The sequence below is a fragment of the Suncus etruscus genome, chromosome 7, assembly GCF_024139225.1.
Source record: "Suncus etruscus isolate mSunEtr1 chromosome 7, mSunEtr1.pri.cur, whole genome shotgun sequence".
In the NCBI taxonomy this organism is placed as follows: domain Eukaryota; kingdom Metazoa; phylum Chordata; class Mammalia; order Eulipotyphla; family Soricidae; genus Suncus; species Suncus etruscus.
This window is the reverse complement of record NC_064854.1, coordinates 58,910,636-58,929,533: the sequence shown is the minus strand read 5'-3', so window position 1 is coordinate 58,929,533 and position 18,898 is coordinate 58,910,636. Positions and strand designations below refer to the sequence as shown.

Genomic DNA, 18,898 nt, shown 5'->3' with positions numbered 1-18,898 from the left:
TGTTGAAGAAGAGCTAACTACAATACCAAAAAAAATAAGCTCAAAGCAAGCAGAAAGTATGGCCAAGACAGAGCAGTAAGGGGGGGGGGAGGTTTTTAAAGACAAAACAACTCTGGGAAGTAATAAAAGGAAAGAAAATTTAAAATGACAATTTAACTCTGTACAGGAAGAATGTTTCTCTAAGATGGTTTAAATGTTGTATGTATATATATATATATGGATTTCATGAAGTATTTAAAATTATATTTAAATATTTTATTACTTTTAAGTATTTATTTAAGCTCTGTTATCTACTGTATTTGATAAGGCACCCTCAAGTTGAAAAATAAATGTTTATATTTAACTCTGAGCCTGATTGTGATTTTATACCTATTGGGAACTTTGCATCTTTTTTGAACATTCAAACCAATGATTTGAAAACATCATTTTTTTTTTGTTTATTTCTGAGCTACACTTGGCAGCACTCAGAGGTTACTCCTGGCTCTGCACTAAGAAATTACTCCTGGCAATCTCCATGGGACCATATGAGATGCCGGGGATCAAATCCAGGTTGGCCATGTACAAGGCAAATGCTCTCCCCACTGTTCTATTGCCCCAGCCCCTGAAAACATCATTTAATGGCACAGAAGTCAAGTGCACTTCTCATTGTCTTTGGCCATCTCAGTTCTAGGTGCTCAGGTTAATCAATCATCTTCATGGATGCTTCTGGGCCACTATTTTTCCAGGAGTAGAGTCTGAGTTCATTTCCTACCTCAAAGATGTCTCTTCTCTTTTTAAATACTCTAATGCACAGGCTGGGGGTGGTGGTCAAACTCAAACCCACCTAGAGAAAGAGATAAAGTCCCCATAAATACAAGGGTTCCTCCTAGGTCATCAGGAGGTGCAATGTTTCCAAGACACACAGTGTTGATAGCATTTGGTCCTTGTTCTTCCTCCTAACATGCCCTCGACACCCTCCAAATATTTTCCATCCAAACCCCAAAATTGCTTCTGCTTCCTGGGCATGTTTGAATCCACTGGCTTTCTTCTACTCACACCTTCATTCTCTCCATATTCAGAGCCCTCAGATTCTTCCTGCCTGCCCCCTCCTTACTTAACTTTGAGATTCTCTGCAGAAATGTCCCTTCTTGACCACTATGACAATAAGAGTCGAAAATAATCACTCTGGACAAGAGCTGGATGCTAAAAGAAGGGGAAAGGGACATATATGATATCCCTTTAGTAACCATATTGCAAATCTCAGGAGTAAAATGGAAAGAGGAAGAGAGAGAAACTCAATCATGAACAATTTTGTAATTGTGTCTATCACGGGGATTCAATTAAATAACTTATTTATAAAATAAAAAACAGAAACAGAATAAAAGAACAGAAATATCCCTTCTTGACAACCGAATTCTTAAAAAGATCCCCATTAGTGTGCTCCCCAGTCCATGTTTCCCTCCTTTCATTGAAGTGATATGATTGTGGGACTGGATCTGAGACTGTCTTTCCTGCTAATCCAACTGTTTGTTCAGAGCTGAAACAGGGGAGCAATAAGGAGGAAGAGAAGGGAAAAAAAGGACAGACCGCAAGAAGGTGGAGAGAGATGAGGGAAAGGGAGGGAGGGGAAAGAGAAGTGAGGGGGGAGGGGTACACCCAGATTGAAGGTGAAAAGAAACTTTTCCTTCTGTGTTACCACAGTTTCCTGCCCCTTCTCTGTCACCACAGTTCCCCTGCAGCTCACACATCTGCCTGGATCCCAGCGCTGAACTAAGCCTGCAGGAAGCAGCCAGACATGGTGAGAACTCTTGGAGAGGCCTGGGTGGGTAGCAACAGACAAGGGACAGTGCAGGACCAAAGTAACCAAGTGCCCCTGAGCTGCTGGGTCTTACCCACCCCCTCCCCAAGCTGTCTCTGGGGAGATCCCTGGAGATGGGCCTTCTGGCATGTCCCTTCTGCCTCCAAACCTTGAAGGTCCTTGAGGACCAGTGAGACTCAGAAAGCTTCTTACAAGCATCTTGCAGAGGCATCTGAGGAGGGCAATGCAAAGTCTGGGCTTTTGCCTAGAAAACTCATTTGCTCTTGAGTTGAAAACTATAAACTATAAACTTCTCCTTTTCGGTGGAGAGGATCTCCAGTGAGCCCTGCTTTCCTCTTAGCAGATGTATGGGGAAACATCTGAGCATTGCTATGAGCAAGAAAACTTGCAGAGCTTTGCAGCACATTTAAGGCAGCTTCAAATCTCAAGCAGGTCAAACAAACCTGAGGAGCCAGGGCAAGGGGGAGTGAGCAGATGGGTTTGGGTTGAAGAGTACGAAAACTGAAAACTGGGGGTATCTCCTCACTAAAGCGCTGTTCATAGTCATCTCTGAGTCTCAGGGCTGGGTCCCAGCCATAGCACAATGAGGAAGGTGTTTGCCTTGCACATAGCCTGTTCGTTTCTCCCAAGCTCCTCCAAGAGTGAGTGATTCTGAGCGAAGAGCCAGGAGTCAGCCCAAAGCAGTGCTGGGTGTGGCCCCCAAGCCCAAAGTAAATAAAGGGAAAAAAAGTTTTAGGATTGAAGAGAGGTCACTGATGAAGGCACTTGCTTTGCATGTGGCCAGCCCAGTTTGATCCATCTCAAAAAAGGGGGTCTAAAAGATAATGCAGTGAGTAAGGTGTTTGTCTTGCAATTGCAGCCAACCTTCGACTCAATTCTTTTTTTTTTTAGTGGGGGGGCCACACCCAGCGGTGCTCAGGGGTTACTCCTGGCTGTCTGCTCAAAAATAGCTCCTGGCAGGCACGGGGGACCATATGAGACACAAGGATTCGAACCAACCACCTTAGGTCCTGGATCGGCTGCTTGCAAGGCAAACACCGCTGTGCTATCTCTCCAGGCCCCCGATTCAATTCTTGGCACTTCCAGGAGTGATTCCTGAGTATAGAGCCAGAAGTAAACTCTGAGCACAGACAGATGTGGTCCCCATCCCACCCCCAAAAAATGAGTCTAAGGCTCTTTTCATCTTTTATTTGCAGCTGTTTCCACGGAAATACAAGCGCCTTCAGAGCACCTTATGGAATGTTGTGGAGTTGTGGGTATGGATGAAGGTCTGCTGCGGTAGGTAATATTTGTGTCTTTGTAATACATGTGTGCCTAGGGGGTGAGGAGGCATTTCCTGTCCTCTACTCTCTTAGCTACATCTCTTTCTTTCCTTTCCCTTCCAGTTTCTCCCTGGCTGGCTTGAGATCTGGGTTTGATCCCTGCACCATGAAATAAGAAACAAACCAAAAACAATCCATATAAAAAAGAGATACCAATTTCTAAAATGTGCCGAGACAATTTCACTTCAATGAATTTTGAAAAATTGTTTTGTGGTTTTAAAAAAAATAAATCAGGGGCTAGAGCGATAGCACAGTGGGGAGAGCATTTGCTTTGCACACAGCCAATCCCAATTCAATCCCCAGCATTCCATGTGGTTCCCTGAGCCTGCCAGAAGTGATTTCTGAGTGCAAAGCCAGAAGGAACCCCGGAGCACTGCCAGGTTTGCCCTCCAAAAAATATCTATAAAAACACCAAAGTCAGAAAAGAGGGTTTAGGGCACGAGGGTTTAGTAACGAGGTCAAGACCAAGTCCAGGGGCCGGGAAGGTGGTGCTATAGGTAAGGTGTCTGCCTTGCAAGCGCTAGCGTAGGACGGACCGCGGTTCGATCCCCCGGCGTCCCATATGGTCCCCCCAAGCCAGGGACGATTTCTGAGCGCATAGCCAGGAGTAACCCCTGAGCGTCAAAACGGGTGTGGCCCAAAAACCAAAAAAAAAAAAAAAAAAAAAAAAGATCAAGTCCAAACTCTTCGTGGAAGCTGCAGAGAATGACCAAAGGAATAGTATAGAGGGAAAGGCATTTACCCAGCGTGTACGTGTCGATTTGGCTATAACCTTAGTTCAAATCTGAGCTCTGCACATGGTCACCCCAAACACTACCAGAGGTGATCCTAAGCCTGGAGCCAGGTCTGGCCTGAAACCAACAAAGAAAGCTGCAAAGAAAACTTATTGTGAACCTACTAAAGTCGCTTCTATTCTTGGTGTACCTCTTTCTCGTTTCTCCGTGGTTGGTTTAACCTTGCAAGGTTCAGATACTGGTCCCCTCAACCCTGCTGATGTCTTTCAGATTTCCTCAGCCATCATGGGACCTGGGGCTGGACTTACCACTATTCTGACAAGCCCATGAGCTGGGCCAGGGCTAGAAAGTTCTGCCAAGAAAACTACACTGATCTGGTGGCCATTCAGAACAGGGAGGAGAATGAGTACTTGAACAAACACATGCCCTTCAGCAGCACCTATTACTGGATTGGCATCCGGAAAGTGGGGGACATATGGACATGGGTGGGCACCAACAAGACTCTGGCCATGGAAGCTGAAAACTGGGGCACTGGGGAGCCCAACAAAATGAAATTGAATGAGGACTGCGTGGAGATATACATCAAGAGGAAGAATGATTCAGGCAAATGGAATGACGAGAACTGTCGCAAGCACAAAGTGGCCCTCTGCTACACAGGTGGGCCTAGGGCCTGGGAAGGGAAGTTATCGTGGAGATGTTGGGTGGGGGGCAATATTGCTAGACTGTTTTCAAATCCAGGTTACTGTTTAGTCCCTGGTTATGTATCCATCAGCCTCTCCCATGATGGACCATGCTTGGACTGTTCATTTATTGTGTGTTTGTTTTTAATCAATTAATTAACTAATCAGTTTTGGGTTTGGGCCACATCCAGTGGCACTCAGGTGTTATTTCTGGCTCTGCTCTCAGAAATCACTCCTAGTAGGCTCAGGGAACCATAAAGGGAACAATAAAGGATGCTGAGACTCAAACCTGGGTTGTCAGTGTGCAAGCAAACACCCTCCCTGCTGTGCCATTACTCCAGCCCCTACTTCATTTATTTTTTATGGACTTCCAGGACCTTATGCAGACAAGGCAGGTACTGTTCTAATGAGATCCATGGTTGAACTTTTTCATCTTATTGTTTTCTAGAAAAAAAGTGTTAAGCTATCAATTTGGCTCAAGGGGTAGAGTAATACCTTCCCCATGATGCTCCTGGTTCTGTCTTTAGGCACCAATTGGCCCTCATAGGCATTGATAGATGAGACACCCCAAGGAATAAATTAATGAAAAACAAGTGTATGTCAAGCCTATGGACATTTTAGTACCAAATATGCTAAAAATCCATCATTTTTAGAGTTTTGGTTTTTTGGGCCACACCTGATGATGCTCAGGGCTTACTCCTGGCCCTGTTCTCAGAGTTTACACCTGGTAGGTTCAAGGGACCATAAGGGCTGCCAGAGATCAAACCCAGAGCAGGTACATGCAAGGTGTGCAATGAAAAAATAGTGTGATGGGACTGGAGTGATAGCACAGTGGATAGGTTGTTTGCTTTGCATGCAGCTGACCTGAGTTCAATCCCCAGCATCCCATATGGTCCCCCAAAACTGCCAGGATTAATTTCTAAGTGCATAGTCAGAAGTAACCCCTGAGCACCATTGGGTATGGGTCAAACAACAACAACAAAATGTTGTGAATATACACATTGGCCTTTCCTGTTGATAAAATTAGTCTCAGTCACAACATCATCTAGGTCTGAAACAATGACATTCCTGTCATTAGACATATCCTTTTCAGGGCCGGAGAGATAGCACAGCTGTAGGGCATTTGCCTTGCATGCAGCCGACCCAGAATGGACCTGGGTTTGATCCCCAGCATCCCATATGGTCCTCCAAACCTGCCAGGAGCTTGGAGTGCATAGCTTTCTGAGTGCATAGCCAGGAATAGCTCCTGAGCACTGCTGGGTGTGGCCCAAGAACCAATCAATCAATAAAGTTTTTTAAAAATTTTTCTTTTACATGGTTTTTCTGGATCTCCCATCCCAGCATCTTGCCAACCAGATTCATGCAATAACCAGGGAGAATGTGTGGAAGCCATTAATAACTATACCTGCCACTGCAACGCAGGGTACTATGGACCTCAATGTCAGTTCGGTGAGTCTCTTCTTTTTCTCCCTCTCTTATAAGCTCAAACAATTAATTAGGGGGATCTCCAAGGGGGTGGCACCACAGAATCAGAATCAGCTGCAAGCAAGAGCCTTAGCCCCTGGCCCCTAAGTCATTGTATCTTATGGTACGTGGGGGACAGACACATTTACTGTTCTGAAAAATGGGAAGTGGCCACTGGTAGGGCAAGTTTGCCCAATGTCCTGACCTTCTGTCAAAGTTTCATAATTCCTCATGAACTAGCAATTCATTCAGCTCTGGTCAGAACAGGGAGAGGGAGAGAGATTGTTTCTAGAGGAGGTTGTAAACTCAGAGGAGTTTGGGGATAAGTTAGGAAGGTTTTCTAAAGCCTCTGGTTCCTCCTCTGAGTGGACTTCCATACTTTCTTCTTTAAGCTCCCATTTTCCTCCCAAATCTGTGATGCTCAGAAACTCATGGGAGTCATTTCAAGTGAAGCTGGTCCTTCCCGTGCAAACTGAGCTAGACTGAAGCTCCCTTTCCCCAGATAATGCAAAGGACCTATGCTGGAAGCATTGTGGGGTTTCCTAGGATTGGGGATTTGCCCTGAATCCCTAAATTATAGTCTTCATGGTAGCATTTATCTCTAAAAGAGCTGCAGGAGCATTCTGGGTGGAGCCTTGAGCCCTCCGTCCTCACCCCAGCACTGTCTCCTTTTTGTAGTGGTTCAGTGCGAGATCCCGGAGGTACCGGAATCTGGGATCATGACTTGCTTCCACCTATTGGGGAAATTTCTATTCCGCTCACATTGCATTTTCACTTGCTCCGAGGGGTCGATGTTGGTGGGGGCCACAGACACAACCTGTGGCCCCTGGGGAGAGTGGTCCTCACTGCCACCAGCTTGTCGCAGTGAGTCTCTGGGCGAAGCCTGGCTTGACCCCAAACAATCTTCAACTGCAGTTGGAGAACACTCAGGAGCTAGTTCTTGTCCACTTTCCCCAACTTGGGGTGACTGATCATACTAGGACACAGAGAAAGTGGGATGAAGGAAACTCATACATGAAATGATATTGGTAAAGCACAATAAAAGGGGGTCAGGAATCCCATATACTACCCTCAAGTCTTTACTTCTTTCTTCTCTTGCTCTCATTGCCTCAGCCCAGCCTCAAATCCTCACCTCTCACTTATACCTTATATACACAGCATCAGCCTTCACACCAAAAATCTCCTTGGAAGTTCTTTAAAATTTGCTCTTCCTTCCTTCACTTTCTCCTAATGTAATTAGGCAACAAATGACATTATAACAACAACCACAACAACAAGGGCTGGATCGATAACACAGCAGGGAGGACATTTGCCTTGCATGCAACCAACTCAGGGTTCTATCCCCACATCCCATAGGGTCCTCTGAGCACCATCAGGTGTGGCCCGGAACCCAAAAACAAACAAACAAAAACAAAACCAACAGCAATAGTTATTTTCAGTATTTTGGTGTAGAACACCATCTCCCCCAAATATAAGAGAGGATGTAGGTCGTCAATTGATTCTAAGAACAAATCTTGGTGGCAAACCCCTCCTCAATGTGCCCTCTCATCCTTTTTATTGAATGAAGTGACTGAATGTGAACCTCCAACAACTCCGGATCTGGGGACCATGAGTTGCAGTCACCCCCAGCTCACCTTCATCCTCACTTCTGTATGCACTTTTGCCTGCTCAGAGGGAACCCAACTAATTGGGGAGAATCAAACCATTTGTGGACCTTCAGGAAATTGGACACACCCCAGTCCTATTTGTCAAAGTGAGTATTTTGCTCCAATATACCAAATGCTGATAGGGATGTAGGTGGAAGGCTCAGAGATAAGGAAGTTTCATGATTTTGCTTTAGATAAAGGGTTTAAAAATAAATGTGCATGGGTGAGACCTGTGTTCCTGGTTCTGCACTCAGAGTCATTCCAGGCTGGGCTCAGGGGACTGTATGGGATACTGGGGATCAAACCTAGGGTGGCCATGTGTAAAGTAAGAGCCTTCCTCACCATGCCATCACTTTCCCATTTCTATTAATTAGTTCCCCTGTTTCTCCTCCTCCTCCTCCTCCTCCTCCTCCTCTTCTTCTTCTTCCTCCTCCTCCTCCTCCTCCTCCTCCTCTGGTTTTTGGGCCACACCCAGTGACACTCAGGGGTTACTTCTGGCTATCACTCAGAAATCGCTCCTGGCTTGGGGGACTATATGGGATGCTGAGGGATTGAACCATGGTCCATCCTAGGTCAGCCACGTGCAAGGCAAATGCCCTACCACTACATCACCACTCTGGCCTCATAGTTTCTCACCTCTGTTTCTTCTACCTGACTATGAACCTAGTTCTCTGCAAGTCCATTCACATGCCTCTGCATGTGCTTCCAGAGACTATTTGAGGCCCAATGCTGTGAGCACTTCCTAAGAGCACTCAGCAAGCCTCCCACTGCTGTCTGTGCATGAAACTCTGTCTCCCCATCTCTTTATCTCCTGAGCACAGGTGTCCTTGGAATTAACAAAGCTCTTTTTCACACAATGAATCTGCCTGTGAAAATCTGTTCCTCAGACTGTGTGCATAGAGGGGCAGATTCATAAAAACTACCAGAAAAGATCCATAGAAACTATGAGGAAAGTGCATCTCTGTGTGGTCTAGAACCAAAAACTGTGCAGTGGGCTAGAGATTTTGGTGTGTGCATGGGGTTGGGGATATGCTTGAGGGTTTGCATGTCAGATTTAGGGAATAACACCATTTAAGACTCAGTGATGATCACCACCACAGAGAGTGATCGGTGAAGTCACAGAAATAATTACACTGAGAACCATCATAACAAAACGTGACTGAATGTGGGAAGTAGAAAGCCTGTCTAGAGTATAGGCCAGTGTGGGGTGGGGAGGACAGACACTTGGGACATTGGTGATGGGAATGTTGCACTGGTGAAGGGTCTTTTTATATATAAAATGCTAAACAATAATATAAAAGGAAAAATAAAATAAAAAAAAGAAATACATATCATGAAGCCAATGCAAAGAAAATAAAAAGACTCAGTGGGGTCCACTTCATTAACTCAAGAGGCCTGGAGCTCTTCTATATGAGTCTTCTGGTAACTGGAACCTGTTCCCCCATTAGATTTGGGGTAAAGTGTTGAGAGTTATCTCAATGGGGCTCATCAAAGGAACATGAAGACTCTGGGACCCATCAAAGCTAGAGCAAGAGGGGTATTCCCAAGACAGCTGCCCCATCTGTTCAGTGCATCAGAGGGAGACTATTATTGGGAGGACATAAAAGGGAAAGATATAAGAGAAAGTCAGGGACACACTCCCCAGATGTCTCATACTCGTTCTCTGCCTTCCTGGTATCTCTTTCAGAACAGAACAGAAGCTTCTCACAGATCAAGGATGGGGCCTATGAGCCACTTTTCATCCCTATCGCTGTCCTGGTCACCGCCTTGGCTGGGTTGGCTTTTATCATCTGGCTGGCAAGACGCCTAAGAAAAAGTGAGTTTCTCCTCCTGAGGAGCCAATTCTGGCATTAAAAACTAATAATAGCTGAAGAAGTAAGGTAGACACTGAATTCCAAGCCTTGTGTAGACATCGATTATTGGAGTGGTCCAGACACACTTTTATTCAGACAAACCACCTGATTATTGCTTTGTCTCTGAAAAATATTTTTTATTTTTTTATTTTTGGGTCACCCCCAGTAGATCTCAGGAATTACTGGCTGTGTGATCAGAAATCACTCCTGGCAGGCTCAGGGGACCATATGGGATGCAGGGGATCAAACTTGGGTTAGCTGAATGCACGGCAAATGCCCTACCTGGTGTGCTATCGCTCCAGTTCTTTTTATTTCTTCTTTCTTTCTCCTTTTCTTTCTTAATTCATCTTTCTTTATTTCTTTTTCTTCATTTCTTTTTTTTTGTTGTTGTTGTTGTTGTTGTTTTGGTTTTTGGTTTTTGGATCACACCTGGCAGCGTTCAGGGTTTACTCCTGGCTCTATGCTCAGAAATCACTCCTGGCAGGCTCGGGGGACCATCTGGGATGCTGGGGATCAAACCTGAGTCAGCTGCATGCAAGGCAAACACACTATCTCCATGCTATCTCTCTGGCCCTTCATTTCTTTCTTACTCAAGCTGTTTAGCTGATGTCATTTTTTTCTGTGTTTTTTTTTTTTAGGTCAAAATTCTCAGGAAAGGTAAGATCTCTCTGTGAAGAGTTTGTGGATTTGTGGGTACCATTTCTTTATTTCTTTCCATTTGTTGTTTGGGGGGCACAACTGGTGGCTCTCAGGGACTAATTACAGCTTAGTGCTCAGGAAGTCAGTCCCCTAGGCATCATGTAATACCAGGGATCTCATAGGAGCTGAAATCAGTGTGCAGGAAAGAGGTGGGCTTAGGTTGGGTGCAAAGAACTGTTGGGTGGGGGCAGATTTGAAGTTAACTGGGTTAAAGTGGATAGTGCTGTGGGAAGAGACAGCAGTAAAGACATGCTCATGAGGTAACAGGAGGTAGAAACAAACAAACATGGTGATGGGCCAGGTGAAGAGAAAGAAAAGGGAATAAATGAAAACATCATGGACCTAAAACCATGAGGCTATGCTTGAACCTTGCACTGAACTATCAATGGAGACAGAAGTGAAGGATGATGGGACAGAGTCTCCATGAAACACATTAGCTTGATTCGGTCTAATTGAGCTGTTTGCATCTAGAGTTCCCCCATCTTAATTCATCAAGGGGGCTGGCCTTGGGGACAGAGGCGGATTTGGAGATGCTGACACTACACAGGTCTCTGCCAAACCAGACACATGGCAGAGGGCAGAAAAGGGGCAAGTTCAAGAAAAAGGCAGAGAAGAAGGGGAGTAGCTAACAAGGCGTGGGTAGGTGGGGACAGAACGGGAAGGAGCAAACGTACTAATGCAGCCATAAGTACAGAAGGGGATCAACAGGAGAATTGGGGGATCTGATATCAATGTGATGATTCTCTGCTCATGAGGTGAGAGGAGGCAGAAGAAGTAAGTGAGAGCTTCAGGCTGTCTGGGAGGAGAAGAAAGGCAGGTGGTCACGGGCCCTTCGGAGGTGCTTAGCTGCTATTTTCCTTTATTTTTCACCCTCCCCCTTCACAGTGTTTATTGACCATCTGACTTCCCTTCTCTGGGTCTCCTTCTCCCCATTTCTGTGGTCAGGAAACCCACAAGATGCAAAGATTTCTCTCATGTTCACACCTAGGAAGTGAAAGTCTCAACCGTTACAATCTGCCCAGAGCCTGTTTCCACCCCAGGAACTACCAGTGTCTTCCTTTGTCATGGCCCAGGCTTTGTTTCCCACATCCTGGGATATGGAGAAGTGCCATGGTTTTTTGGTAAATCACCATATTTGGTCAGTAAAAGTGCCTCTGATAGAACCAGGTTAAGCTTGCCTGGAGATACCAACTGGGATGAAATCAGGTCCCTTGAACTCAGGCGGTCCTATCTCATTGAAGAATGAGGATAGCGGGACTGGAGAGATAGCATGGAAGTAAGGCATTTGCCTTGCATGCAGAAGGACGGTGGTTCAGAGCCTGCCAGGAGTGAATTCTGAGCGTATAGCCAGGAGTAACCCCTGAGTGCTTCCGGGTGTGACCCAAAAAATAAAATAAAATAAAATAAAATAAAATAAAATAAAATAAAATAAAAAAGAATTAGGATAGCAATCAGGGGAAAAGTTGTTGGGGAAATACAAGACAGAAAGGGGCCCATAGATTCAGCCAGAAGAAGAGATTTCTGCTGGAAGTCTGACATCCCCACAAAACCTAGGAAGCATCAGACCAGGGTGGGATTTGGGGGGTTTTTGTTTGTTTGTTTGTTTGTTTGGTTGGTTGGTTGGTTGGTTGGTTGGTTGGTTTTTGGGTGACACCCGGCAACGCTCAGGGGTTCCTCCTGGCTCTATGCTCAGAAATTGTCCTGGCAGGCTCGGGGGATCATGTGGGATGCCAGGATTTGAACCACCGTCCTTCTGCATGCAAGGCAAACACCTTACCTCCATGCTACCTCTCCGACCCCTCAGGGTGGATTTCATGGAAGCTGGATAGAATGTATGGGGGAGAAGCAGGGTTAAGAGACTCAGATGGTGATGAATGAGAGAAGGAAAATGAAGCAAACCCCAGAGTGTATGGAAGCGCCCAGAACAGAAGCTAAAAAGGAGGCTGGCCCTTCCACATTCATCTTCAATACTCTATCGGAGAATTAGAACTAGAAAGGTCTAGAAGTGAAGAATCATTTGTTCAGCTGCTTTGGAACACCTGCCACTTTTGATCAGGGCATTGAAATTTTCTTTTTTTTTTTTTTTTTTGGTTTTTGGGCCACACCCAGCGGTGCTCAGGGGTTATTCCTGGCTATCTGCTCAGAAATAGCTCCTGGCAGGCACGGGGGACCATATGGGACACCGGAATTCGAACCAACCACCTTTGGTCCTGGATCGACTGCTTGCAAGGCAAACGCCGCTGTGCTATCTCTCCGGGCCCTTGAAATTTTCTTGACCTGGGACCCTGAACTAATGACAGTTGGTTACAATTAATGATAAATATTTCTTCAACGTTAATTCAGTGCTATGCCTTATAAGGTTTTTTGTTTTTTTTTTTTTTTTGGTTTTTCGGGCCACACCCGTTAGATGCTCAGGGGTTACTCCTGGCTACGTGCTCAGAAATTGCCCCTGGCTTGGGGGGACCATATGGGACACCGGGAGATCGAACCGTGGTCCTTTCCTTGGCTAGCGCTTGCAAGGCAGACACCTTACCTCTAGCGCCACCTCGCCGGCCCCGCCTTATAAGGTTTAATTAGTCATGATTGGCTGTGACTCAGTTCTATTGATTTCTTCGTTTTAAAGATAAGGGTAAAGACAAAGACAGAGGAGACAGGAGAGAAAGAAAGGGAAAGAGAGAAAAGAATTAACCTGAAGTCACTCACAATAACCAGGAATTTGAAGTCAGGGATTCAGCTTTTTTATTTTTCTTTTGGACCACTTCTAGTGATGATCAGGGCTTACTCTTGACTCTGCATTTAAGAATGACTACTAGCAGTGTATGGGGGACTGTATGGAATGCCAGGGATTGAACCCCAGTCAGCCCTGTGCAAGGCAAGTGCCCTCCCTCACTATCCTGTATGGTTTTGGCTCTTGAGATCCGACTCTTAAATCTTGGTCTTTTCAGGACTCAGAACTCTTGAGTCTCAGATTCTGCCTCTAAGTTTGAGAACCCTGCTCCCCTTGACAATTATGCTTTCTTCACACAAAACCACCCTGTGATAGCACAGAGGAAGGGTGGATTGCAAGAAGCAGATGCATTTCTAGAACCAAACAACATAAAACAGGAACCTACACACTTAGCATTGTGGTCTTTCCCAAGCCTTGAGCTAATGTTTCTAGTCATTGTGCTTTCTTAGCAGCAGCAGGTAGGCAAATAACCTTCTCCGGAGGAACTTGGGGTTTCAATTTTACTTTTTTAATCTTTATTTTTTTAAGTAAGGTCACCTTGGTTTGTAAGTGTCTTTTTTTAAGTGTATGGTACTGCTGCACCTTGATCATGGCATCCAACTATTCACCACAGTCCTGTTCCCCACTTTTGGTCAACATCTTTTTCCACTCAACCATTTGTTGGGCTCTTGGTCAAATTCTAGATCTTGGTTACTGCAAATAGATTTGCAGAGATTAATGGTCATGCTTCTCTACTATTGAAAATTTTGTTTGTTTTGGAACCATACCCAGCAATGCCAAAGGGTTACTTCTGCTCTATGCTCAGGAATTATTCCTGATAGGGGTTGGGAGACCCAGTGGGGTGCACTAGGATCGAAACTGGGTCAGTTGTAAGGCAAATACCCTACCCACTGTATGATAACTCCAGCCCCTATTATACAAAAAAAATTTGTTTGTTTTGGGGTCATACCAGCAGTGCTCAATAGTTATTCCTGGATCTGTGCTTAGGAATTATTTCTGGCAGTGCTCAGGAGACCCTATAAGACACCAGGGATCGAACCTGGGTTGGCCATGTGCAAAGCAAATACCCTCCCAGATGTGCTATTACTTGGGCCCCGGAAAATTTTTTGTATCATTCTTTAATTTAAAATTTTGATTTTTTATAGAAATACATTTTAATTATAGAGTCCTGGATAGTGGTAGATGGTGATGAATGGAGGGTGAGACCTGTCTCCTCCAGCCCATAGCCTGCAACCCACTTCCAGCTGGCGGGTCTCAGGGTTCAATGTAGTGGCGAGGAAATGACCCACAAACAGTCAGTAGAAGTCAGGAGATAAGCAGCTTTATTAATAAGAGGGCCTTAGCTAAAAGGTATGGCTTCTAAGATCAACCTTTTAAGCAGGCTCCATAAACCATCCTGAATTTAATCCTGAATCTGCCATTTCTCCATCCTGCCTACTTCAATTGTATTATACACAATTCTGGTTTTGGGGAGAAATCTCTATTCTGCTTTCCATAGAAACAGAATTGATTTCTATTCCTACCAGCCATAAATGAGGGGTGTCCTTTCTCTTCACAGCCATATCAGCTCTTATGATTTCTGGCTACTTTTTCAAAAGAGGGATCACATCTAGTGGTTCTCAGAGTGACAGTGAGTGGCAGGGCTACCCCCAGTAGGGAATTATGCAGAGGAGGGGTGGAATTGAAGGTCATATAAATGCTAAGAATGAGCTCCACCACTTAAGCCATGTTCCTGGTCACACTCAATACCTGTTTGCTCTCCCTGGGACTACACCACCTCATCTTACTGCCCTTACTGACTAAACACTGGCCACAAGTACTATTTTGTGAATCAATTGGCCATATGTTTTCCATGTCCTGCAGGGGTTGTTCGATTTTTTTGAGGGAGGGGACACCCATCGGTGCTCAGGGGTTACTCCTGGCTATCTGCTCAGAAATAGCTCCTGGCAGGCACAGGGGATCATATGGGATGCCGGGATTCAAACCAACCACCTTAAGTCCTGGTCGGCTGCTTGCAAGGCAAACGCCATTGTGCTATCTCTCCGGCCCCTGGGGCTGTTTAATTTTTTTTTTCCATTCTGACCAGGTGATCTCCCTCATTGGCAAACAGGTTCTATTTACTACCTCAGTTGGCAGTAAACAATTCAGCCTGGGAGCAAAGCTACACTCAAACTATACTGGAAGATATGAGACCCCCACTCAGAAGAGGGCCATTGTGAAATCTTATTTGCAAGCACATTTCTTAGGTCTGTTTTTTGGCAGGCAAGATCACAGTTGCTAAAGTACAATTACATCCTAAAAGAATGCCAACACAGAGGGCTTCCTGTAAGAGATGGTATCTAGACAGACTATCCTTTCCAAGAATGAGACCATGCCATATCCCACAATAAACTGTCTCATCTTAGGAAACCCCCATTGTGGCCCTTTCCCCTAAGCTAGATCCCACAAGAGGGAGTTAGAACCACCTTTAAATTCATTTGCTGGGAATTTAGAATTATCTTTTTTATAATGAATATCTTAAATATTCATTTAAAAAGGAGATAAGGGGCCCGGAGAGATAGCACAGTGGCGTTTGCCTTGCAAGCAGCCGATCCAGGACCAAAGGTGGTTGGTTCGAATCCCGGTGTCCCATATGGTCCCCCGTGCCTGCCAGGAGCTATTTCTGAGCAGACAGCCAGGAGTAACCCTTGAGCACCGCTGGGTATGGCCCAAAAAAATAAAAAAAAAATAAAAAATAAAGGAGATAAGTCACATCTAGCAGTGCTCAAGAACTTCTCCTGGCTCTGTGCTTGCCAGAGGTATCAATTCTGATAGTGTTCAGGAGACTATGTGCTGGGAATCAAACTAAGGTTAGCTCCCTACAAGGCAAAACACCTTAAATCTATCCCAATGCTCCCAGCTGGCCTATCTTGCCATTTAAGCAGATCATGTCTTCTAATTATCCACGGCCCCATGTTCCTTTATGCTTATCAGACCAGCAGAGCTTGTACCTCTGACCTGCCTCCAAGCTTGTTCTGGGACCAGAAGCAAAGGATTTATTAGGGATGCAGCTGGAGTCCTCACCAAGCCAATGGGATTAGATCTTCCCAGAGCATCAGTTGGGAATGAGGGGGACACTTTTGTGCAGGGAGTATACCTTTAGTATTCATATTCATTGTCATGTCCATGCCCTGGGCTGGCCTTGCTGAAAGGCATTTGTTTCCCTCGCTTCCCTTCCCATTCTCCAAAGCCTCGGTCCTCCCACCAATACTCCTATTATCTCTCTGTAGGCCGGATGACCCATACTAATGCCTCATCTGTGGAAAGAAGTTCAGGCTGTTGTAGCGCCCACTTGGTGCCTGCCTAGGAAGATTGGGGGATTCTGGACAGGGTTTCCATACCACCCATTCCTCACTCCCCAAGCCCACCTTTAGGTGTGGCACTTGAGCTTCTGAAGGTTGTCTCTGGGGAGAACAATGACTGGAACATGGCTGATGTCACTCCCTTGCCTTTGGTTTGCATTAAAATGTTACAATTTGTCATCTGACTCAAGTTCTTTTTCTTTGTTTGGGCTTGGGTTTGGGCCACACTTGGCGGTGTCCATAGGTGACTCCTGGTTCTGCACTGAGTGATCACTCCTGGCAGTGTTTTGGGTTTACTCATGCTCTGTGCTCAGGGGTCATTCCTGGTGTTTCTCAGGGCTGACTCCTGGTTCTGGGCTCAGGAATTATTCTTAACTGTGCTCAGGGATCACTCTTTGTGAGGGCTCAGAGGTGCTAGGAATCAAAGAGGAGTCAGATGCATACAAGTCAAGCCTTCCCCCCCAGTGCCATCTCCCAGGCTTTTTTGTGACCTTATAACCCTTGGCCACAGATATGGTTATCTCACCTACCAAGTGTAGGAAGCAGAAAATCAGGACTGAGAGAAGTTTATCTAAGTCCACACAGCTTAAGTGTTGCTTGATGAGTAAGACAAGATTCTTCTTTTTTATTTTTAAATGGCACATTCTAACACTAATGAGGAAAGCAGAGGAACAATGATCTATCCAAGGGTTGATTTCCAACAGGAAAGCCTGGGGACAGGCTAAAAGATTCTGGCATTTTCCCAAATCTCATCCTAATCACCCGTGATTAGGCCCCGAAAGAACTCCAGAGAACTGGGTGTGTCTGCTAAGGGCATCCTCAGAGCTGACCCCTGAAATCCAGACAATAAACACAGCTTCAGTTCCTGAATTGAATCATTCCATACACAAGTTTCATAGGAAGAGAGGCTGGAAGCATAATGATGCCTTGGCCTGAGTCAATTTGCCATTTGCCAAACACTTAGCTAAATATTTTGAGTCTGGGGGGTCAGGGTCTCTCCCCTATAATGTACTGCCCTGAATAAAAATGTCACCAAACTCCAAGTTTCCTGGTAACCACACACACTTCAAGCCGCACGTGGGGGCAAGGGGGTCTTGGCAAAAGGTGGAAAATTCCTGAATAAATTTGGATCCAGGATGTGGTGTGATGAGGAGCAGAGAGGAAAGGGCACTGGACAGCAGGAATGGAAAGGTTTTCTTAGAAGTTGTGTTCTGTCATTTCTGGGAAAACCTAGTCTTGACAGGGCCAGGCTGGCCATGAGATTCTGGGAAAATAGGAGCTTCCAAGAGCTTCCATCCTCTTGGAGGCTCAGAAGCCGGAAGAGGGGTCAGTCCATGTCACAATTCAGCTTTCAGGACTAGGGGTGAGGAAGAATCTGATTTCAAATATTCTGGAGGCATTGTTCTTTCTTCTTTGTTGGGGTAACACAACAGTGAAGGGGGTGGAATAGAAACATTTCAGAAAAGAAAAACATTGAGCAAGCATTCAGGCTAAGGGGAGCTGGAATAATAGTACAATGAGAAGAGCATTTTTTTTTTTTTTTGCAGACAACCAACCCTGGTTCCATCCCACACACCCATAAGGTTCCCCTAGCAGCATCAGGAGTGACCCATGAGTGCATGTGCAACAGTTGGGTATGGTTCACCCCACCCCAAATAAACCAAAACCAAGGGCATTAAAAAAAAAACCATTCAGGGGCCATAGACATAGCATGGAGGTAGGGCATTTACCTTGCATGCAGAAGGATGATGGTTCGAATCCCAGCATCCCATATGGTCCCCTGAGCCTGCCAGGAGCGATTTTTTTTATAATTACCTTTATTTAAACACCGTGATTACAAATATGATTATAGTTATATGACTACAGTCATGTAAAGAACACCCCCCTTCACCAGTGCAACATTCCCACCACCAATTTCCCAGATCTCCCTCCTCCCCACCCCCCACACCTGTACTCGAGACAGGCTTTCTACTTCCCTCATTCATTCACATTGTTATGATAGTTTTCAGTGTAGTCATCTCTCCAACTGCACTCATCACTCTATGTGATGAGATTCACCTATGTCATGAGCTGTACCTACCAGCCCTCATCTCTCTTGTCTCTGAGATACTGTTAAAAATGTCTTTCATTTTTCTTAAAGCCCATAGATGAGTGAAACCATTCTGCGATTTTTGAATGTAGAGCCAGGAGTAACCCCTAAGCATTGCTGGGTGTGACCCAAAAAAAAAAACAAATTAAAAAAAAAAAAAGCAACAACACAACAACAAAAAAAAACCATCCAAACACTAAGGGTTATGCAAATGTTTAGGCATTTGTGGTTTATGCAAATGCTCTTTTTTTTTTTTCAAAGATCTTGAAGAAAAGTCCCTCCTTTATTCTTCAGTCAAAAACAGGATGCAGGGCCGGGAGAGATAGCACAGCGGTGTTTGCCTTGCAAGCAGCTGATCCAGGACCAAAGGTGGTTGGTTTGAATCCCGGTGTACCATATGGCAGACAGCCAGGAGTAACCCCTGAGCACCGCTGGGTGTGGCCCACAAACAAACAAAAAAACAAAAAAACAGGATGCAAAGAGCTTTGACTTCTTTTTTTTTTTTTTTTAACCACACCCGGCGATGCTCAGGGGCTATTCCTAG

General features: G+C 45.2%; 1 protein-coding gene across 1 annotated transcript; it reads left to right on the top strand.

The window, feature by feature from the left end:
• Window positions 1–1,774: 1,774 nt before the first annotated feature.
• Window positions 1,775–10,825, top strand: SELL (selectin L). Its single transcript, XM_049777600.1, has 9 exons — window positions 1,775–1,801; window positions 2,971–3,076; window positions 4,125–4,511; window positions 5,876–5,983; window positions 6,677–6,862; window positions 7,566–7,751; window positions 9,332–9,460; window positions 10,136–10,154; window positions 10,693–10,825. Exons 1-9 carry the CDS (start codon window positions 1,775–1,777, stop codon window positions 10,823–10,825), a joined length of 1,281 nt encoding a protein of 426 aa, XP_049633557.1.
• The last annotated feature ends 8,073 nt before the right edge of the window (window positions 10,826–18,898 follow it).

Excerpts from the sequence above, each read along its gene's own strand:
- SELL (XM_049777600.1), top strand. The coding sequence starts at position 1,775 with ATGGTGAGAACTCTTGGAGAGGCCTGG. Across the intron at positions 1,802-2,970 it reads GAACTCTTGGAGAGGCCTGG|GCTCTTTTCATCTTTTATTT; the intron begins GTGGGTAGCAAC and ends AATGAGTCTAAG. Across the intron at positions 6,863-7,565 it reads ACTGCCACCAGCTTGTCGCA|TGACTGAATGTGAACCTCCA; the intron begins GTGAGTCTCTGG and ends TATTGAATGAAG.